This window comes from Alosa pseudoharengus, unplaced genomic scaffold (assembly GCF_046254945.1).
Source record: "Alosa pseudoharengus isolate Yale_2024_CS ecotype anadromous, Long Island Sound unplaced genomic scaffold, YU_APseudo_1.1 YU_APseudo_1.1_scf_13, whole genome shotgun sequence".
NCBI classification, from domain to species: domain Eukaryota; kingdom Metazoa; phylum Chordata; class Actinopteri; order Clupeiformes; family Clupeidae; genus Alosa; species Alosa pseudoharengus.
In genome coordinates this window covers 10336278-10360199 of record NW_027468598.1, presented here as the reverse complement: position 1 = coordinate 10360199, position 23922 = coordinate 10336278, and the positions used below count along the sequence as shown (strand labels likewise).

Here is a 23922-nt window from a genome sequence, read left to right as displayed (position 1 = left end):
AAAGAGGAAGTGGAAAGTTCTGTCGTGGTGTTGGCTGCATGCAGCTCGCTAACTTGAGTTAGTGAGTGTGTGTGAGTGTGTGTGTGTGTGTGTGTGTGTGTGTGTGTGTGTGTACACTTACTTTAGCGGCGCTGATGACGGTAGCAGTGTAGGACTGGGCATTGTCTCCACAGGCTCCTCCACGTGACTGATGACACCGGATCAACTGCACACGCACGGGAAGACAGACAGATGACCTCAGTCCCATTATCCTCCCACACCATCCTTTTCACCACCCCCCTCACACAAACTCATTCAAGTCATTAGGCTCCCTTTCAGGTGTGTACACAGAGAGTTGCAATAACACCACAGGCGTTTAGTCCAGTAGGACTTTCTAGTCCACGTGGAGTCTGATATCCCATGTCCCCCAACTTGTGGTGACGTAATTTTTACGCCACTGAAACCCTAGGGAAACCTCACATACCTGTGAACATCGAACTGCTAAGCCAGACTAAAGTTGTGTATGCTAGTGTTCTCTGATTGGAGACACTCCAAATTGCTGGTGTGTTGCAGTGGTCATTGTTTTTGACTGTGTTTACTTTCCTTTTTGCGATGAGATGTAATATTAGAAAATGCAATCAGGCATTAGCCACTTCATCAGACAAGCTGACTCAAACCTTGATAAACTACTTGATGCTTTGTGTCACTGGCACTAGACTATGAAAACCTACAGTGCAATTGTTTTTTTTGAGCGACACTTGTTGCCTAGTCAACCTCAACAATGGCCCTAGTCCTGTGTGTCCTAGCAACAGTCTGCACCAAGGCATCTGCCATACCTGGGGAGGGGGGGGGATGGGGGCTGTTGAGTATGGCGGTTCTCCAGGCCCCAAACCCCCCCCCCCCCCCCCCGCCCCACTCCTCCCACCCACTCTGGACCCCAGTGCCTCAGCCGTCTCAAGCACCAGCACTGTTAAGCCCAGCTCTCCCCAGGAATATATTCAGCCCTCAGTGCAGCCTGCTGGTCCCCCACCCCATCCTTAGCTCCATCCAGATACACTGTCCCATCTGTCCATTACCGCACTGGAGTGGCCAGCCTCAATCAGAGCTCCAGCGTTCCTCATACCAGCCCCTCACAAGGACCCACTCCAGCACGCTTTGTCCCAAATTACATTCAGAGAATCCTGCTGTTATCTGTTCTTTAGTCGCTGGGACTTGTATTTATTTTATTCATTTTGAAGAGTGCGGCTAGCGATGAACAGAGAGCATGCTTTTGGGAGAGAGGGGTTATGGGCCCGCAATAAAAGTATACTATAATTTTAAGGATTATCAATTTATGAATCTCTGTGGACGTCCTGCAAATGGGAAAGAGTGGGAGGTTGGACGCATCTGGACTGGCTCATAATGCACACACTGCGTCTGATGTCCTTACCTTGTTCTCTGCATAAGCTAGCCATCGGTCCCCAAGAGCTATCGGGTTCAGGTTAGGCCCAGGACAAGGGAAGCAGCCTGCAAAGACCAGAAAGGCATTACATTGTCTGAAACATAAATTAAATGTCTCCATTCATTTCCCTGTTATAACTGAGCGAATTAAACGGAAAAAAATGCATGAAATGATCTTGCCATTGCAGGAATGGCTTTCACAGTGCACACACTGATGTGTGTAAAGAAAAACTGTTTTGGACATTTGGAAACTGACTGAGTTAACGTGTTTGTCTCTAAAAACGGTCTCTGTGTAAGCCTGTGTTTAGGGAAACATGAGTGGGGTGTTTTCTGAAAGGGATCGTGTGGGCTATGGGGAGTCCATGGCACCAACGCCAGTACCTAAAAACACCCAAACACACCCGCACACGCAGGAGTCAAACTGGCCACACAGATACTGTAAAGGGTAAACACTCGAAACAGTGCAACCTCCCACACTAAGCCCAACACACATACATAAATAGGCAAATGTGCTAGATGACAGACTTCCATAAACAACTGAGATGCTTCCAGTCAAACATGCATCACACGCAAAACATACAGACGCTCTCTCCCCCTCACACAAACGCACGCACACACACACACTCCACATACAGATGCTCTCTCTCCCTCACACACACACAAACTCCACATACAGACGCTGTCTCTCCCTCACACACACACACACACAAACACATACACACACACTCCACATACAGATGCTCTCTCTCCCTCAGACACACACACACACTCCACATACAGACGCTCTCTCCCCCTCACACACACACACACACAAACACACACACACACACACACACTCCACATGTCTCACACACACAGAAGTCATGTGAGGGTAGATCACGTAGGAGAAAAAGTGTGTTGACAGTAATTTAGAGCTCAGCGTGCAGATGAAATGCATGCAGACAGTAATTTAGTGTTCTGAGTCGGGGATCTGAAACCGGGCAAATAGGACTTGAGGTAAGCCACAAGTGCAGCAATGCAAAAAAAAAAACCTTTTGTGCTTTTCCAAGGCCGAGGGAGCCAATACAGTGAGATAACATGTGTTTAACACATCCTGTGTGGAGGGGGCACTGGCCAGGAGAGAGGGGGGCAGTGGGCCTGTGTGTTTGACCTACAGAGTGTGTGTTTGTGTGTGTGAGTGAGAGAGAGTGAGTTAGAGAGACAGAGACAGAGAGACTGGAAAACAGAGAGGTTCTGAAGCGGGGGGATTTCAGTATTGTTTTGCAAACACATTTATCCAAAGAAGAGTCTTGTTTGAACTCCAGGCCCAAAAGCCCATTAGAAACTTGCATATATATATACATATATATATATATATATATATATATATATAAAGATGACAGAATACTAATGTGAGTGTGGTCTTCCTCTCCAACCTGGCGTCTGAGCAACCAGACCGGCCACATAGAGAAAGTGCAACCCCCAGACACTTCTGCTTACTGTTCATTAGAGTGTTTGTCTCTGTTGTCCTTGGCTTGTTTTTGTTTGTGCTTGCTTCTGCTTTTGCTGTGTCCGCAGACCACGTCTGCGCTTTATGAGGGAGCTCCTATCCCCACATGCCCCCCTCCCCAAAAAAAGCTATTAATGATGTAGGGTTATTGACTGCGCACATTTCCTGTGGCACAGACGCGGACAGGGAAGGCAGACAGACAATGAGCACCATTAAAATTACACTAATGGCAATTTACAACAGGCAAATTGCTTAAGTGAGGGAAGAGCAGGGGCCTGGTTTTTGTGTGGTGGGGTGCGCAGGTGCTATGCAGTCTGTGCCACCAAGGTTACTGTGCGCTAATCCCCTACACTAAAGGACAAGGGGCCTACACAATGTTGGAGCAAAGAGTATCTAGTCTAAAGGTCCACCCAGGAAAATAGTCAGTAAGTTTTCTCTGTGATTTGAAGACATTTTTGATGACTGACAGACAGCGTAACGTCGTTACTGTTTGCGTAGACTGCTGGGAGCATTACATCAGGGCGGGAGATGCACAGTGGGGCAGAGAGACAAGTTGCAGCACAACAACGTTGATGTGACAAATCATCTAACATGTGGCTCTGGGTAATGTCAGGCTCTGATTGTATTGATACAGCACAAGCAAGACTTCTGCAGGAATGCATGTGTTGCTCAGACTCTTGGTGTTGTTTCAATTAGTCTGACTGGAGGACTCGCTTCCGATGAAGTTACAGTATGGACTCTTTGATAAAAGGGATTCTAAAGCCATTCAATGAAAAAGGAAACATGTATAAAACCTGAAACAATTTCAAAATCATCAAAATATTTCTGATTATTTTTATACTGCATGTTTAAAGGCTTTTCCATTTCTGGGGGGGTGGGGGTGGGGGGGGTGTCAAATCTGCTTTAACTCAGGGCTCCAGAGTGCGACCAATTTGGTCGCATATGCGACCTAATTTTTCAAAAGTGTGACTACGAAAAAAACGGAGGTCGCACCGGTGCGACCAGCTATTCGAGAGAGGAAAAAGTGTCCGCATTGAAACTCTACCTTTGGTTCAATAACAGACACATATTTGGCCAATATCGTGGTTTAAACAAATCACAGATAGTGAAGGGCGGGACCTCCCCTCTGATTGGCGGTGGCCTGTGTGTAAATTTGAAAATGCGTGTGACACAACCAGTGCAAAAAGTTAGTCTGGAGCCCTGTAACTGCTAAAAGCCCAATCAATGGTACTTGGAACAAGATGAAAAACATGCTTCCCTTAAATTAGTGGAACACATACACTTAATTAAGGCTTAATTAAGAAAATTCCTCAATTAGCCGAAGACAATCCATTTCACTTACTTACTTGTGACAAAGAACTTTTTTGTAAATGTGCAGCTGTCAAAAGCTGCAATCTTCTCTTGCAAACTGACCACAAGAATCCTGCGAGAGAGAAAAAGAACACAACACAGTGAAAGAACACAGTGAGTTTCGACATCTCTAATAAAAACGTGGGCTACAGACTACAGTGTGAAAGATATTTAACAGGGATAGCAGAGTGCTGGCGCCACTCACCTTTTGTTGCAATGTAGATCATAAATAGGGGTTTTGAACTGGATGGATTTTACCATTTCCCCCGTCCTCAGAGAGTAGAGGTCCACACAGCAGTATGGAGGGCTTGTCCTGTGAAACAAACACACACACACAGACACACACACACACACCCAGACACACACACACCCAGACACACACACAGACAAAAAGAGAGTAATCAGAAACATTCTAAGATGGCTGGCAGCAACTCTAAAATCAGATGAGGGCCAAAAAGCTCATCTAGTGGCCAGAGCACTGAGGCAGAGTGAGACCGGGCTATGGGCTTTGGCACACGCCGTGATCGCTTTTATTGTTTCAATGTTTCGCCCGGAGGACAAACCCAGATGCTCACCCCTTGACATGCCGACAAGAATGCACCACAGCCATTACGTCGTCATCACTGTATTAGAAGTGAAGAGAGACTTTAAGCACATGAACATCAACTCATAAAACCTCGTCTAGAACTTCAGCTACTCGGCTACGTTTAACTCTTCCTACAACCTACAGCCAGTAAATCTGTTCCGAGTTGCATGAAACACCCTGACTGCACGCTCGAAAGGCCAGAGCACATCTTCACAGGGTTGCAATTCAGGATGTCATTTACTGTCTAGCATCCGGGAAATTGAACAAGCTCTGCAGCAAGAAAGGAAATCAATAAGTGGAGCATCATCGACAAAATAATTAGCGCAGGGCAGTGTCTAATGCTCCAGCTTCTATCTCCACACTGTCTATCTCTGTCTGTCTGTCACCCTGCCAGGGTTAGAGGCCCCTGGTGATTGAGTGGGTATTGTCACAGAGGCTAGACTTTACAGTTTAAGAGCGATGTTCGCGTCTTCACAGAGGTATAATCTTCCCACCACTGCTTAGCTTCGGCTGTTCAGAGGTCTAGTAAATCACATCTTCACGCTGCCCGCTACCACCACCCCTTCTTCCCGGCGTCAATAAGGTTATAATATATGTCTGCGTTACTAATCATTAAAACGGTCCTTTCACGTTTTTATGGTGGAAAAAATCTGGTTCTTTCATTTATAACGCTGACAGACACAAACACTGGAAGACATACTGCGGGGGCAAAAAATAAAAAACAAAGAAAATGACTGTTTTTCAAAATATGCACATCAGTGCATCACAAAGCGTCCGAGACATCTCGAACCAGCCGCAAATTGTCAGAGAACATGGAAGCACTTAGACGCTAAATGAAAAAAAGCTGCCAGGCTCTCCGTGCATACGCTACTTGATAGCACTGCATGTCAATGATGGAGAACCAGGGAGTTTTTAATTTTGTAATAATTCCTCCATCAAGGGGTCCATGAAAGCAGTGGTATTGACACAGGGCCAAACAAAATGTGCCTTATTTCTCTTTTTATGTGCATTTCAGTGTTGTGGTCAGGTCACTCAGCTCCTACCAGGAAGACACAAATACTAACACTTGCCGTGTGCATGAAAAATCGCAGCTTCGCGTGCCAAATAAGGTTTTGGTTTCGATCCGACTTAGGTCCCGTTTCACATGTCTTGCTCTTCCCTCATCTTCGCCCTGCAGCTGCAGGCCCAGGAGAGTGTCAAGCAAACTCCTGCAACACCCTTCCCTTTGCCAGACACAGGATCATCAGAGCACCCGTGACTTGGCCCTGGTTAGGCTCCCTCAGGGAGGAGCAGATGGGAGGCGATTGTGGAGGTTAGAGCAGAGGCTGGAGCTGACCAGGCCGTGTCGGTTCTCGTTCTCACGCAGCCTGAGAGTCTCTGACCGTTGCTGAGGGAAGGCTCTGCTGCGGTGGCAGATGACGAAGGCGGCAGCAGTGGCGCTCGGGACGGAAGCCAGGGAGGGATCTGCAATCTGCTGCGGCTAGCGGCGGGTGTCTTGCCTCAGACACAAACGTGGCCCAACATCACAATCATCACATCTCTTTTCCTCACCCTCCCTTCCCTCTCTCTTACTCTCCCTCTAAAATTCTTTCTCTCTCTCTCTCTCTCTCTTTCACACAGACACACAAACACAGAGGGGTGAGAGGGTTTCACAAGCCAGAGGCAGCAACCTTGGCGCCTCTGACTCCTCAGATCTCCCAGCCCATCTGAGTCTGGCCAGCAGAGCAAAGACATAAAACACAGAGACAAAGACTGTTTGTATGTGTGTGTGTCTGTGTGTGTGTCTGTGTGTGTGTGTGTGTGTGTGTGTGTGTGTGTGTGTGTGTGTGTGTGTGTGTGTGTGTGTGTGTGTGTCTGTCTGTGTGTAGTGTATGTGTATGTGTATGTTTGAAAGAGAGAGACAAAGTACGTGCGCGTGTCAGTGTGTCTGCTCACGTGTCTGCCCCAATGTCCAGCAGACATTTGCTGTCACAGAAAAGCCTGACCGCTCTCTGCGAAAACACTTTTCCCCCTCAGCTCCAAAGCACTGAGATTAATAGAGGGATTTAACTTCTCAAACTTGTCTCAGCGTCCATTGATTTCATGCATGTCAGGGTCAAATCAATCAAATTTAAAGCGTTTTAGAGCAAATATAATACAAAAGATATGCTTCTAAATTGATTAATGGGTCATTGATGGCCTCTAAAAGAGAATCATCATGCTGCTTGCTTCAATTGTTTGCGGTTTTTTTTAAACTAACAAATGGCTTAGTTCTAATGGAGGCAAGCATTGTCATTTGTAATACAATTTCCCCACTCTGAAAATCATGCAACTGGGGTTGAAAGTGAGGCTAAATTACAATTAACATTATGAATCATGTGGAAATGTCAGACTTGCACACGTTAAGGTGCTGCTGGGCACCACTCGCCGTCTCTCTAATACGCCTGTTGTGATCCCGTCACATTCTGGCGTCAATTACACTTCTCCTGATTGATCCGATCTGTCAGAATTAATTTAGAACCGAATTTGTCAAATGTCCTCAATTTGATTCGGCTGCCTGTAGAAACCCGAGAAATGTGCAAAAAAAGGGACAAACCCACATGGCGTGACAAAAGGGGAAATACTGTATATATGTCCTTTGCAAACGCATATTTAAAGCGGGCGAGAGCAAGGGCGAATGGCTTTGACCTGCTGAGGAAAAGGTCACGTCTGCTGGAGTCAACATCCTCGTCTTGGCTCATTTGAGCTTCACAACGCTTCAAACATGGATTTCCCAAACTGCAATTACTTCACTAATTACTGGGTAAAACGCTATTAACTGGCCAAGGAGCACACCTGCAAAATCCATTGCCCCTTCAGAATGGTAGGTCTATTAAAGCCGGCAATGTTCTGGACTCCCATCACTCGGCTGTGCTACCAGATTGGAAAACTCTCCCCGCAACAGAACACTTGAGGACTTTTTTACAGCGATGACTTTCTCTTAATTTTAGCAACACTCGGGTTTACAATGGTTATTATGTCCATTATGTCAGCCGGCTGCCATTTCATCACTTGAATGTTTTTATAAACTTGTTGACATCTGCTATTCCAACTCGCTACCAACGGTGCTCGGAGCTACATGATTGGACTCCAAAGCAGGGTTTTAATCCATAGGTTTTTATTAACCTGACTAAAACGAGCCTGAAAAAACGGGGGCATATCTTATGTGGTGAACATAGTGAATGGGAGGCCTGGAAATGAACGAGAACCCGGGCAAATAAATTCATTTACAAGGAAACGTCATCACTTTCTGACTGCAGCTACTTTACGAACTTCCCAAATACGAACAGACAATTACATGCTTTGGAAACGCAAAACAAATACTGCCTTTCCTCAAAATCCCAGCTGTCTTTCCTGGAGACCCGGCGAGGAAACCTGAAAATGTGCCCAAGAAGAGCAGCCTAGAGCAGCAAGATTCTCCAAATATGACTGGGTCGCCATTATCATTCACAGCAACCTACCTTGTATTTGCATGTATTGTCTTTTACATTTATTTATCTGTGGATCCATTGATTTTACATAGAAAAAATAAATTTGCTAACTGTGCAAGAAAAAAGTTCATTTTTGTGGTCTTAGAAATAAACTTGCACATTTTAGACAGATTAGAGAAGACTAACACTCTTTAAAAGGTGTTTAAGAGGGGAAAACAAAATAAACAAATGAAAAAAATGTGATGTGATTTGGACCCAAACCCATCCCTTAAGCCTATGTCATTTTGATTTATAACAGTTATTTCTAAGCCAGGGTGAGAGAAAAAACACACAGATGAAAACAATTACACTATTTTTGTAGGCAACAAGTGAGGTGGGTGGTAACAGAGACATTTTTTTCGAAAAATATCCTGTCACAATTTTTCCGAGCTTTCGCTCATTCTCTCTCTCTCTCTCTCCCTCTCTCCCTCTCTCTCTTTCTCTCTTGCTCTCTGTCTCTCCCTCTTGAAAAACCCAACCCTCAACACACAACAAACGCCGGCCACATCAGAGGCTGCTTGGGGCCTGGGGGGGCCCTTTGATTCCGGCATGCCGCGGGCATTAGCGGGAAAGTAATTAGGGTAAAAAGTTCAACCACAGCTCCATGTCTGCTGCTCTGCCAGAAATACATTTCCTCTCCTTTTGCCGGGGCTCGGCTGTATGTTCCCCCCACTCCGGCATATTGGAAACACATTGCAGCAGGGGGAGAGAGAGAAAGAGGGGGAGAGAGAGAGAGAGAGAGAGAGAGAGAGAGAGAGAGAGAGAGAGAGAGAGAGAGAGAGAGAGAGAGAGAGAGAGAGAGGCTATGATCTGCCTCCTCCTTTGGCTCCTTATGCTCTGATAGGCTTTGTGGTGTTAATGGTGCTAAATTAGTCTCTGTGAAAGCAATAGGCAGGTGGGAACGGATAGGGAAGGAAAGTGGACGGGTCTTTCTGGCTGCCACTGAGGCCTCTCTCCGTTTCACACTCAGACACGGGGCTAGCATGCAGCACTCTGCATGAATATTTATCAAACCACTTGTATGTTTGAGGCACACAAGTTTGAGTTTTTCTGTTGTCAAAATTATGCTGTGGTTTTTCGCCTGCCAATTTTCTGTCCAACTTTAATGAGAACGTTTGTGATGCATAACAGTGATCTGGCGCTAGAGGGATCTTTTCCTATTCCCGTTGTGACGATAAATAAACAGTTAAACGCCAAGTAAATGCAACACTTTGCCATGGCTCATCATCAATCTCACAGCCCCTGTGATGCATTCAATCCTGAAATAATTAAATTTTTAAAAATGGCATCTTCATACTTACATACAACTATTTCCGAAACAGACAGCTGAAAAAATATATATATTTGCAAAATGTAAAAAAAAAATATCACAATCTATGTTTTACAATTTAGTGTTCCTTATACTTAAATGTATATTTCTAATGCATTCTACAATATACTTCACAATCACCTGAAAAAAAATTCTATTGTGATGGAGCAATAACATGTCTTGAGAAAATCTAAAAAGGATTCTAAAAAACAATCTATGTAAACCATAAAACGTATGACTCCAAGTGTAAGAAACATACACAAGATAAAACTACATCTAAGACCCACATAATCATGCAAACCCAATTAAGGTCTAAACTAAATTCTTAATTATGTGCATTAAATTGAAGTGGGGCCATCAGGTCTATTAAGCCATCCTCTGTGTTCCCTCCTATTCGACAGCAGTTGTTTTTACAGGTTTTCAGCGCACAGATAGCGTGGAAGTGACAGTACATGGAAAAGCGCTTTGAGATGAACACTCTTCAAAAGGCAAACTTCAAAGGCTCAGGGTCTGACTTTCCCTGTCCTTGGAGAGCACAGTTATATGGCCCTTTAGGTTGACTGAGGAGCAGATGATGGGGGATCTAAGCGGTGCACCTGGCTGGCTTTTTCCAAATAAAGTCAACTGTGATTGCACATAGCATTTCTTGTCACGAAAGAGGACAAGAGAGAGGCAAATGTGCTAGTTCAGCAAACGGCAAATTGATTGTAATGCTGAACTTAACTGTCGCATAAAAAGGTATAAAGGGTTAGGAACAGAAATATTTTTATAATGAACTCCTGCAAATACATTTCATACAATGGATCACCACTGGCAACCTCAAGCCTGTGAGCGGCAGAGGGTTAATATTATACAGTGTGATGTAGTGCATTGTCACATTTTTTCCTGGATTTTCCAATGACCAGTGAGGTGGCCACATTTTTACAGAGATGACTGTATGATACTGGCATATAATACTTTCACATACAGGACACACACCTACATCTTGCTAGCTTTTGTAATGTTTAAATCCAAAGTATAAATCCGCAGATGAGGAACAATGAGGAGTCGATCACAAGATTTAAAAAAACTTTTTTGCCCTTTCTGCAGCTCCTCCAAACAACTATATTTGCCATATGGTCATCTGTTAATTACAAATTCAGTGCATCTCCAAATAAAAAAAGTCTCTGTGAGGAGTTCATTAAAGAAAATTCATATTTTGTTAAATTTTATCGCAGATAATGATACACAATTCAGCATGAGGGAAGAGAAATCAGTGCAACTTTCAAACCCTTTCAACTTCCCCCTGTCATCTCTGCAGTGTCTCCCAACACTGAGAGCCCTCCCTCTCTCCCTCCCTCCCTCTCCTGGTTCCTCTGGGCCCAGACAGTGTGGCAGTGTGGGGGTAAGAGGCCCGCGGGCCACAGAGGCAGGTTTATCAGCCAGCCGGCAGGATAACACAGCAATCCTGCGGCCAGCCCCAGCAGATAATGCCCTACACATGCCTCCGGGTGAGTGCTGTAGGGCAAGAGAGGCACAGTCAAGTCCCACCAGACACCACCACCATCACTGCCACCAGCACCACACAAGCACCACCCCCCCCCCCCCGCTCTCTCACAGAGTGGCATCACAAAGGCTCTTAGTGCAACGGTAGTCCTGGGTGGAACAAGCCCCTGCTGATCTGGGTGTGATAGCGAGGGAAGAACAGTGTCATGAGGCTTAAAGCGTTGCTCCTCAATCCCCTTAATCTGATGCCCCCACTAATACAAACTCTGGGAGATTTCACCCATTTAATACACTTTAGGAGGGATACCTCACATCTAATGTTTAAACCTGTCAGAGGAAATGCATGCAAAGCACAGCTTAATATCACAATAGGCTTTTGGTTCTAACTCTCTTCAAAAATATTTGCTGGAACAAGCCGTGGATAATTTTTTTTCCCCTCCTCCCCTTCTCTTTTTTATTTATTTATTTATTTATTTTCACAACAATCATGTAATTAAAATCCAAGCATTACGTGGCAAGAGGGACTTTACATGGCTTCGGATTTGAGCAGTGAAAATTAGAGACACTGTTTAGCGGGATAAATCCCTGGGATGACACTTTGTTTTGCGTGTGATGTGGCCGTGTGTCTCGATAGCTGCTGCTGCTACTGCTGCTGATGCTGCTGCTGCTGGTGCTGGTTTATAGGGAGGTGGAGGTGGGGGAGACGGAGGAATTGAGCGCTGCTCCAGAGCCGGGCGAGTAGCACGGAGTTTCAGTGGACTGGAGAGCTGCCCTCTGACAGCCGGCCAGTTGCTGGGTGGCCGTGGTGGCCGTCCAATGGATCCAACTCGCGGGCCAAGGGGAAAGGGGTGGACCTGTGCCGGGACCTCCACGTGCCCCAGACCCCTGCTTACAAATCCAGCAGTAAGCTCCACAATGACAGAGGACTGTATTTGTGAAAAAACACACATGCCCACATTCTCTCCATGGAGATCTGGGACTGGAAAGTTGGAGAGGGGGGGGGGGGTGAAGAGGCGAGGGGAGTGGGAAGTTTTGTGCCTGGACCCACGACTTAATTTCTCCACTTCCCAAAGAACAAAAGCAGGCTTCTTTGACACTGAACTTTTAGCCCAAGTGCATGTTCTCTGTGTGACGCCCACAAACACTTAAAAAGCTCCAATTCAGCCCATTCAGTCTGCGCTAGCTGCAAGAGCATAGACGTAAATCCGCTCATTCTCATACGTACAGAGTTAATTAAAATGAAACAAGAGAAAAAAGAGAAAGAAACAAAACAACGCCAGAGTGGAAATCCATTCCATATAGGAGGCCCTACCAGGATCGAATGGCACATACATTCTTTACTAATTTGCCAACCCCAGTGCAGTTGGCATACGGCATGCAGGATGAATATGCAACTTTGCTGTCAGGAAAATCTCTAGACCCATACGTTGTTTGGACTTAAGACATAATCCTTTCCATTGATAAAATTATGTTGAGTGCGCCTGGCTGGAAGTCTGCAAGAAGGCAGGGCCGGCACACATGCTTTTTTCCTCCTCTGGTTTTCCTTTAATTTGCAAATCTTGTAATCTAAGCCTAAAGCTGACTGAACCAACTTCTAAACCAGCTCCGCTGTTTCGGCCAAAAGTCCAATCTGTTTTCCATTTAAGTGTCAGGACGGCATCCTTTCTGGTGGTTGACAAAAGCTGTTATTTCAAAATGATTATACACTGAAAAATTGTGTGAGGACTTCAGGACGTTTATGAAGTATTTCAGTGAAGGGAGAGAGAGAGAGAAAAAAGAACCTGAATATGTACAGAGGGTTTTTTTTTTTTTTACCCTTCCACTCTTTCGTTTGAATGCTACATTATTTACCAAACACTTCTGCTGGAACTGTGCAGCCACGCCATTCAGCCAGGGGTTAGGGTTATGGTTTTCAACACGAGGCATGTTTTCAGCATTAGCGGCAAAAAAAGAAGGAAAGGGAAAAAAAGAATTTGCCGGAGTACAAAGCCAAACCCTTCCAGCCTGTGAGTGTGTGTGTCTGTGTGTGTGAGAGTGTGTATGTGTGTGTGTGTCTGTGTGTGTGAGGGGCAGACACAGCATGTTCCGAGTGCCTGTGAAGAGCTGGAGCCTTGGAAGCGTCCGGGGACGGTGGTCTCCATCAAAAGCTCGCTGAAGACAGACTTCCTTATTTTATTTCCCGAGGAGGAAATATCAAGTTAAGTTGCCTCGCTGTGGAAAAGGAGCGTGCTGCAGAGGTGGCAGGCCAACCCGTGGAGGAGGAGTGGAGGGGAGCAGAGGGGAGGAGAGGAGGAAAAGGAGTGCGCTGATGGGCATGTGTTCTCTCCCTTCCCTTCCCTCCCTTCCCATCTCTCCCTCTCTCTCCCTCTCTCCCTCTCCAAACCACACTTCTAACAGGCCTACCAGGTCCCTCAGCCCTGTTCCAGGGGTGGTGACTGCAGGGCTTGGTGTGGCCTCCTGGGGCCGAGCGGTCAGTCTGTAGTCCCCCGCCTCTGGCCAGACCACTCTGTGGCCGGGCCCCACCGCCCATCTGATTGGCCCTTTGATGCCGCTTAGAGCGCACAGTAAATTACAGGCTTTCAAATGTACTTAAGATTTGTACCTCGTAACATCTAAATGTCACACAGAAAAGGACAGGCACTGAAGCAGCCACCCCCTTTGCACTTCGGGGGGGGGGGGAGAAAAAAAAATGGGGGAAAATGTCATAAAAATGGACAACGACGGAACATTCCATTAGCACATATAAGTTCACCTCGTGTTGGACAAGTTTTAAGATGTCTGCTCTCGGGTTTCACAAGCGCGCTGGCTTATCCGGGTCCATTATGTCACTGGAGCCCTCTTTCGGAGAATATAAGCCATGAACCTCGCTTTTTATGACACCCGAATGAAATCGCACTGTGTCAAAATGGCTTTTCACTCCACACACACACACCCCACCACCACCAAACGCTTTTAATAAAAAGGCAGCAGCCCTTTAGATCAGCACCGCAGTGGCAGTGTCCCCTCCACTCTCTCTCCCCACTATCACACAGAGAAAATGACACAGGCGAGAGGCACTATCAATCCCCCCGCCAGCAGGCATTCAGCACAGCAGGCTGTGGCTTCCAGCTGGAGCCAGCCATGTGTGTGTGTGTCTGTGTCTGTCTCTGTGTCTGTGTGTGTGTGTGAGTTTGCATACACAGGCCACCTCTCTCTATTCTACACAATGTCACGCACTACACTACTCTGAGTGAGAGAGCTGGCCAGAACACTGATGGAGTGAACTGGATACAGAGAGAGAGGCTAAGAGCAAAAAAATACTTGAACACAAAAAGAAAGCAAAAGAGAAATGAAAGGGACACGCAGTTCTGCACAGATGAACATCCACTTACACACTTACACAGAAAGCAGTGTAAAGATGAACAGTGAGGCAGTGGTGCATGTGTGTGTGTGTGTGTGTGTGTGTGTGTGTGTGTGTGTGTGTGTGTGTGTGTGTGTGTGTCCACAGTCTCTATGGGCGCCGTTGCCCTCCAACGCACTCACCCTGAGGACCCCGTGCTCTTGCACACGCCCAGTAAAGGCCTCTTCTCTGCAAAGCTGTCCGTCTTCAGGGGACCTGCACGCAGGGACAGAGGGGGGGGGGGGTTAGAGATGAGGGGGTGTGGAGACGATGACAGAGAGGCATATTGACAAGTGACCGAGGGGAAAAAAAACGAAAACAAAAAACAAAGAGCAACATTCATTAGCAGCTTGCGCATGCGAAGGCTCTTGTCTGTTAGCCAGAGCCAGTCAGCCACCCACCTACCAACCCACTCAAGCACTGCTACAGAGAAAAGAGAAGAAGAACACACTGCCACTACCACCACAGGAAGTATGTTGACTACATTACAACAGTTGCTCTGTAATCAAATTATGCTTTCGGAAAGAGAGAGAGAGAAAGGGAGAGAGAGAGAAAGGGAGAGAGAGAGAGAGAGAGAGAGAGAGAGAGAGAGAGAGAGACTGAGGACATAAAATATAAATAAATAAATAAAAGCTGTCATTTCTTTCCTGTCAACTTAGAGACTCATCCTCTTTGACCACAAAGTAATTCTGGGTTCGCAGGAAGACTTATGGAGGGATCAAATGAAATTAAAATACCAGCATGCAAAACATTAGTGGAGAGACAGAGAACAGAAACCCCACTCAGAGCAATGTGTTGAACTCGAACCATCTTTGCTCCAACTAGGGCTGCAGAAAGACACACACACACACACACACACATTCACACTCACACTGACACACACGCACGCACGCATGCATACACACACGCACACACACACATTCGCACACACACACAAAGCCCTTCAAAGCTTTGGAGGAGCCTTTGTCTGACTGTGTTTAATTTTGACGGGGGTGTAGGGGTGGGGAGAGGGATTACAGCATGGCAAAAGGCCGGTAGGCATATTTCTGGGTGGAGAAAACATGTTGCATTAGAGCCTGCAGATCCCATATTTACCTAATTTTGCTGATTTTAAAGAGGCGGAGGGAGGGGAGGATGGGTGAGAGTGGGGGTTGAGGGAGGATGGGGGGGGGGGGTGTCCAATCTTGTCCAGATTGAACAAGATGTTAGGCTTTACTGAGGCTGTAATTTGGGGCGGCCATGCCATGACAGTAATCAGCTTCAGGAACGCCGGGATCCTGCGGCGTGGCGTGTGAGCGCAAATGTGCCGCTCTCTGCTCGGCCTCCGACACTTTAAAGGGCCGCGCTCCTTCCCGATCGCTCGCACGCACGCCCGCACGCCCGCACGCACGCCCGCACACACGCCCGCTTTCCCCTGCTCTGTCATCAGCCATTGCTGCTGCTGCTGTGACTGCTCACGGTACCGAATTATAAGACAAAATATGATGGCTTTTGGTGGCCGACAGCTGCCTTCCATTTCCACGTCACAATTAAGAAGGGGAAACAAACCACTTGGGCCGCTTCTCAAGTGGCACGGCAGAGATTTGTTGACTGGGATGGTTTGGCTTTGAAAATGACAGGGCTTGCATGCGGGACAAGTGGGTTATTTTTTTTTTTCCTTCCTCTCTTTGTGTTGGGCTAAATATTAAAATCATCATTTGTATGTATGTCTGCGTCTGATTTAGTATGAGGGAGAATGAGGACAATGTGTTTGCGTTTAGACTAAACAAAATGTCCTGTGCGCCTATAAATGTCATATGCACAGATTGCGGGTCGCTATAGTGTAAATCGTACAATTATAGAGGCCTTGGAAGAGAAATAAACCCAAATGCCACTTCCTACATTTAAACTCTTTGACATTTAATCTAGATAGGACAATAAGACGGGGGGAGGGGGGGGGGGTAGCTGTCAATGCCTGTGTCTTGTCCTCTTTCATCAATAAATACTTCACCAGATGAATGGGACATAAAGGCTATGTCACTAAAAGAATTATGGTTTTCTCCCTTTGGGAAAGCGGAACTTCCTCCTTTATTCGAGGAAGGACCTTTCCTTGCTAAAATCAACACCTATTTTCAGGACTTTCCAAATCCGCCCACCCAGGCTCCCCACAAGAAACAATTAGCCTTTTAACAGCCCGCTAACAGAGCAACACTGTTTGGGTCCCCCCTACAGATTGCAATCAGCTTTCCCCCAGCAGCACAATCCGTTTTATTCTGTGCTGAGAATCACTGCACTCATATGTTGGATATCTGCTGCTTCTTATTACGGACACTTGCTTTTATCCGCATCCAGGGGTCTGTGAATGTGATCATTGTGCATTGTTGAAATTTGCCACAACGCCGGAACACGCAGCAGCACTGTGGGGGTGAGAAAAAAAATGGAGGGGGGGGGTCCCAGTAATGAATTGCAACACACAAGCCTCTTTCTATGGGTTTCATTAAATAAGCGACGCAAACTGCAAAGAGAGTCTGTTATTTATCTATTTATTTAAATGCTAACTTTCCCAACAGCAGGGCACATATCAAACCTGTGTAAGACACCGAGGCTGTTAAGAGGATTAGGGAAATGCCACAACATAAACTAAATGAGATCCTAAAGACTCGGAAGCACTCTGGTCGGCCAGAGCAGGGCTGCCGCTTCTGCTTTCTGCCTTCTGTGCAAGATATAATTACCAGTCACACGCAGACCAATGAGCCAGGCTGCAGCGAAAGAGAGGAAAATAGAGAGAGAGAGAGAGAGAGAGAGAGAGAGGAGACGAAGAAAAGAGAGAAAGAGGAAGGGACTAAGAACAGGGCAGATGTGGAGAAAGAAAGAGAGAGAAAGTGAGAGAAAAGTGAAATGGAGCGAGAATGACAGGGAGACGATAGAAAGAAAGAGAGAGCACGAGAGAGAGAGAGAAAGAGAAAGACAGAGATAGAGAGAGAGAGAAGTGGACAAGAGAGAGAGAAACGTCTCCATGTCTGGCAGAGCAGAGCTTTGGCAGAGGGGCTCGTCATGTCTGTGAGTTAGCCAGCTGACAGGAGGCCAACACTAATCTTAAAGCACTGATTTGAATATTAGGATGGGAAGCAGCGGGGCACTGGCACTGACTCCATGCCATTAAGGAACATGAGGCAGTCTTTAATTTTAACATTTATATATTAGGAGAAAAAAAAACTAGCCAGAACTACATAAATTGTGTCATATTGAGGATCAAAGGCTCCAGAACTACAGCCAGAGTGGGGTTTCTGTGACCTTTCTACTGAACTGATAAATAAGAAATATTTTACAATATTAACACAAAACAATCCACAGTTCTTTTACCTTAAAATAACGGCTCAAACTCATTTTAATGCTGAACAAACCTACGGTAAAATATGGACAATGGAGGGTCTGACAAAATACAGGGCTTAAAGCAAAGAACATTTCTGAGCCTGAAGTTCTCAAACATTTTTGAAGATGTCATAGTCCTACAGGCATATTGACTATTTTCAAATCTTCATCAGCCCACGCCTGAATTCAAGCCCAGTGCCTGAACACTTTAAGCCCTGCATAATATTGCCCATTTGTGGCCAGAAACCACATACTGCACAATGCAACGCTGCTGTCATGGGTAGGAGCAGGACAGCTTTTTTTGTCGGCTTTTGACAAATTGGGTACGGTACCCAATACACCGTAAAATTCATGAAAACCAACATCCAACATTGTCCCTGACTTCATGCGCGTGTCCGATGAAAATAAGGGAGCTCTGAGGAGAGCAGCAGCTAATGGAGGCCTGTGGGGCTGGAGGCCTGTGGGGCTGTCTGCTGTTTGGGAATGGCGGTGCTTTAGTGGGGGCTTGGCAGCACTGGGTAGATACTCACTGATATGGGGAGCGGGCAGGAGCCGGGCGGCCCGCACTGGACCGTGGCGCACTGAGAACAGCTCCTGTGCCTCTCCACTCAGCTGTGGGCATAAACACACACACATACACACACACACATACACACACACAACCAACAACAACAACAAGGGCTGATTATAGGGAGAGTAACCACCTGAGAACACTTAAAAGTACTGAACAAGTGCAGTGTGTAAGTGCAGACTGAAAAGTTGACACGGGTATGAGACATATAGTACATACAGTAGGTTTCAAATTAGTTTGCATTTAATATATGGTATTGTCTCTGTAAAGTATACACACAACATTAGGAGAGAATTGTCTGTCTGTGTGTGTGAGTGTGAGTGTGAGTGTGTGTGTGTGTGTGTGTGTGTGTGTGTGAGTGTGTGTGTGTGTGTGTGTGAGTGTGTGAGAGTGAGAGAGAGAGACAGAGAGAGGGAGGAGAGCGGGTGACAGGTACCAAAGAACCACAGCTCAAGGGTATCATATGGCAGAGTGGTGCATGGTGGGAAGAGAGCACTTAGGGTACTGTGGGCAATCAGTGACAGTACTCCCGGCATTAAAGCCCACTATGGAGCAGTGTACTTCCAGAAATCTGCCCTTCTGAAAAACCATTTGGCGGTCCATTTTCCCCTGTCTGAAGGGCCATGTGTAAAATAACAATGAGGATAGAGGAGGAGGAGGAAAGGGAGGAGAGAGAGAAAGAGAGAGAGAGAGAGAGACAGGGCCTCTCTTGCACTCAAAAACATGAAAGTCAATTTGTTTACAGCGGGGAGAGAAATATCAAAGAAAACATTGTTTAGGCTGTGGTCGTGGAGAAGCGGTTCGGCTGAAAGACTTGCTCAGGGATCGCAAAGCCAAACACTGCAGCGTGTGATGGTAAACTGACTTTGGGGCCACACAGGGGAAAACGGTGTCGAGGAGCTATCTGGGAGCTAGGGAGCAAGGGGTGGAAAAAATTCAACATCACCACTTGTGCTTTCAACATCGCCACTTGTGCATTCAATATAAGCACACAAGTCAGCAAAAACATTCGCAAAACAATTCCATTAAAGCAGGCAAATATAATGTAAGTGCATTATTAATAACTTCTTACATATACATTATGGCAAATTACAATGCTAAACTTAATACAATAATGCTACAGTTTATGCTGCACCATGTTTATTTTAATTAATAAACATTTATATTTATTAACACTTAGCCTTGATCAAAAAGACAGAAAAACATTGTGATTATTGTGATAGAGAGGGAGAGAGAGAGAGAGAGAGAGAGAGAGAGGGAGAGAGAGGGAGAGAGAGAGAGAGAGAGAGAGAGATATGATTTAGTGTCTCCTGTAATGTAAAACCTACTACTCCTCGTCCTCACAGCCAAGAAACAGTTAAGCACCGTGGCTGGCTTGGGAGCTGAGCCTGGCCTGGGTAATCAGGCTCATGCTTCGCGGGGTCACCCGTTTAGAGGGACCTTATTAAGACGTTCCTTATAATCAATACAGACATACTTCCAATTACGGCGGCTCTTGGGGCTAGAGAGGCCTCGTAATGCAATGATGGAATTATCAATGCTGCTGATAAACTTTGTGCAGCAGGAGGCTGAAGGAGAAGGGGCTGGGGAAAGACAGACACGGCCATGACAAACACAAGAGCCCATGTGGAGTGAGAACAAAGACAAATTTGTCTCACGCTGCAAGACAAATAATATCCAGACAACAGTGCAGAATGGGCTTCACGTGGCAAAGTTGAGGGGGAGAGTGTGCAGTGAAAGCCAAACTAGTAAAATACGAAAGACTACAAACACAAAGCAACGTGTAACATTACATGTTCTGGAAACACAACAAAACTCAATAACTGTCTTTTCATGTCCCAATACCATAAAAGCAACTCCTCCCTCTCTTCTCTTCTTTCTCTCTCTCTTCTCTTCTCTTTCTCTCTCTCTCCCTGACCCAACAGGTCTAATCTGCTTAGCTTCTACCTGACAAGACAGTTGGCGGTTTCATTTAGATGCGATTACAATATTTTCATTTCACTGATGACTGTTTGCACGGATGTAGACGTGACTGGCCGCCACTACTGCCTATGTGTGTGTGTGTGTGTGTGTGTGTGTGTGTGTGTGTTGGTGGGGGGGGGGGGTTTGTGCGCCAGCTCTCAAGCATCAAGCATGGTCAGAGAGCCTCCTATCGTTCAGACAGCCCGGCAACTGTCGCGTCAGGTTCCCCAAACGCCCCCCCCTCGTCTCTGCCCGATCCCTCACAGCCATTGTTTTACGAGTTGGAGGCTTTGTCATCCCCCCCCCCCCCCATCTATGTTAAATTACAGACAACGTGCATTATCACATTACTGGCCATAATCCACGTGTCCAAAGCAGATAAGCACATCCTGAGGATGATCGCTCTTTTGCTCAATTAGTAGCCTTTTCAGAGCGGTGGCCCCTGCAGATCAGAGAGAATGTTTTTATTAAGAGTGCTTGCGACAGACTTTAGCAGGAGACTGGGACGGAATGGGGATGGGGTGGTGGGGGGTGTAACAGCGGGGGAGATTAACGGTGAGATGTGGAGCACAGCAGGTTTAGAGGAGCATCCGCCCCACTCACACGCTCACACAGGCAGCGCCTCTCTCGCTCTCCTCTCTCTCCCTCTCTCTCTCCCTCTCTCTCTCCCTCTCTCTCTCCCTCTCTCTCTCGGGTGGCTAAATCCCTTCGGCCGCTGACAAATGGCACGCTGGGAATAATGGAATTTGGCTGGATTGTGAGGTTTATATTAATGCCACTGTCATTCTGCATTACCCGCGACGCTCATCCGCCCCTCGTCTCGCCCTGGCTGCGGCCTCGCTGCACCGGCCATCCATCAGCCAGCGGTTTTGCGCTGCCAGCTGCATTACTGTTTATCGCAGCAATATGCAAAATTGCTTCTTTTTCTTGTTTGTCTGTGGTTGTGTGAATGTGTGTTTGTGTAGGAGAGAGCGAGAGAGAAAATGTGTGTGTGTGTGTGTGTGTGTTATTTTTGCATTTCATTTCATTCATGTCAATCCAGTGTCAAAACCTCATACTCCACCTCTAATCTGCCCGCTCAGCACACACACAAGCCGAAAAAATAAATAAAAACAATACAAAAACAGGGAAGCATAGGGAAAAGGGCATTGTTTTGATTCTTGGATAGCAAAGACTGTCCAAGTAGTAGACATAATTTAAGCAGAAAAATTACCATTTGCACAGATGCACCCAGGCACACACAATAGATAAATAAGTGCTTTCTTGGCTGGATGATTAAGCTTTCAAAACATTTAGAATAAGACTGACTTTCCAAGACAGTGAAATGGGAAAATACTTCTGACAATGAATGTCAAACTTTTGAGGGGCTAAGAGAGTTTTGAGGACTCATTTAGTAGCCTGTCCATTTTTGCCTATTTTTTTTTCTAATGGATGACCCCTGTTCAATGTGCCATATCCACCTTGCATACCCATGCTCATCTAATGACGAAAATAGTAACAATTTCCAAATAAATGTCAAAAGCAACCTCAGACACAGACACAGGCACAGACACAGGCACGCACACACACGCAGTGGTGGACATTACTTGAGTACATTTACTCAATTACTGTCACTTTTTCAATAAAGTCTGTACTTTACTTGAGTATTTCAATTTTGTTAAACTTTTTACTTTTACTCCAGTACATTTCGAGGCCAAATATCTTACTTTTTACTCCACTACATTTTGTGACAGCTGAAGTACAGCTGAAGTTCCTTTTGGAAAAAAGACTGTCCAAATACATGTACTACATGTATATTTTCTATTAAGCGAGCTAGGCTTTGAATAATGGTGTTGCCTAACCTATGTTTTTGTCATATCCACTATTTACTGTACCTTGTTGACCCCTTTTCACAATATTGATGTTACGTATTTGTTTGACGATGGTAAACACACACCTTGTGAGGTGCTCACGATGGTAAATAAGACTTGAGTTTAGAAGAAGTGTCGTGGCACAGAACTTCAGAACTTCAATATGCAGTAATTTTATTTAACCAACGTTTCGGCTTGCGTGTTAACACCTTAACACCTGTCCAATCAAGAGACTCATGTGTAACATAAAGGAATCCTGAATGACTTGTGTTGTATGTGAAAATGACCCTGATGAAGGCACAAGCCGAAACGTTGGTTAAATAAAATTACTGCATATTGAAGTTCTGAGTGTGCCACGACACTTCTTCTAAACTCAAACAATATTGATGTTACCATAACTAGCCTCTTGACGCCATCGAGTAAATGATAGACAATGATGGACAATCTGACAGTATCAAACAAAAAAGGGAACATCTTGATTTGGTCTGAAAGTGTAAAGCATTCAACAAAGAAAAATGTGGTTACTTTGAAGTATCTAAGATAAGATATCACATTAGTTTGTTTTTAGTTCTTTCTACATATAACAATTATTAGCTGATTTTGTCCTTGAATGGAGGAGAAAGGCTCAAAGAATGCCTATGTCTGTGCCGAATCATTTCAACAATAGTAAATGCAACTGTATTAGTCAAAAAACATTTCAGGACTTTTACTTTTGATACTTAAAGGAATTATCCGGAGTAAAATGCACTTTAGATCGATTTACGGATGATTGGGGGTACATACGTTGAGTTGACATCAAAATCATGTAATTCGGATGTGTTTTGAGAAAGTTCGATTGTACCGTTTCCAGAGCGTGTTACAACACACTCAGCAATAAGACTCCTACAGCAAAGATGGCAACATTTCCGAAAAGGTACTGGCTTGATGAAATTCATTCTGGACTCTCTATTCGACCACATAAAGACCTCGGGGTACTTCGGTTTGGCTTTAGGGACACTCTACTCACTACCACGTAAGTGTTATGTTGTTTGGAACTGTAGAAGAGGTATAAAAATAGCGTTTTGTAGCGGCGAAATTGAAATGCCCTGCTCACTTCCAGGCTACGAGTTGTGTGACTGAAAACGGTACAATTGAACTTTCTCAAAACACATCCGAATGACATGATTTTGATGTCAACTCAACGTATGTACCCCCAATCATCCGTAAATCGATCTAAAGTGCATTTTACTCCGGATAATTCCTTTAAGTACATTTGAAGGCAAGTACTTTTGTACTTCCACTCAAGTGGAAATGTAAAAAGAGGACTTTTACTTTTATTGGAGTAACATTAGACCATGTGTATATTTACTTTCACTCAAGTACAGGATTTGTGTACTTCGTCCACCACTGCGCACACGCACACACACACCTTAAGAACACAGAACCAATTAGCCCCTGTCTAATCAGACTGTTATTTGCTACCCGTCTAAGACACCTCTTAAGTCTTGACCCAACAGTGAGAAGATACCACAAACTAAAACACACACACGCAAACTGAGGAGATGCTAACGCACACACGCGCACACACACACACACACACACACACACACTAGTGTAATTGTGATTTAATGCACACTTTCTGAGGACACACATTCTTTGAAGCAAGATCTAACATACGTGAACGCACATACGCACACACACATA

The 23922-nt window shown here is 45.4% G+C and overlaps 1 protein-coding gene across 1 annotated transcript in view; it reads right to left on the bottom strand.

The window, feature by feature from the left end:
- Positions 1–23922, bottom strand: part of bcas3 (BCAS3 microtubule associated cell migration factor) — a 110722-nt gene that overhangs the window by 69567 nt on the left and 17233 nt on the right. Inside the window, exons 6-11 of the mRNA XM_076283122.1 lie at positions 18387–18468; positions 14649–14721; positions 4464–4571; positions 4255–4331; positions 1409–1485; positions 122–205 (exon numbers count right to left, since the gene is read on the bottom strand). Coding sequence (XP_076139237.1) covers positions 122–205; positions 1409–1485; positions 4255–4331; positions 4464–4571; positions 14649–14721; positions 18387–18468 — 501 coding nt within the window. The remainder of the gene's footprint in view (positions 1–121; positions 206–1408; positions 1486–4254; positions 4332–4463; positions 4572–14648; positions 14722–18386; positions 18469–23922) is intronic.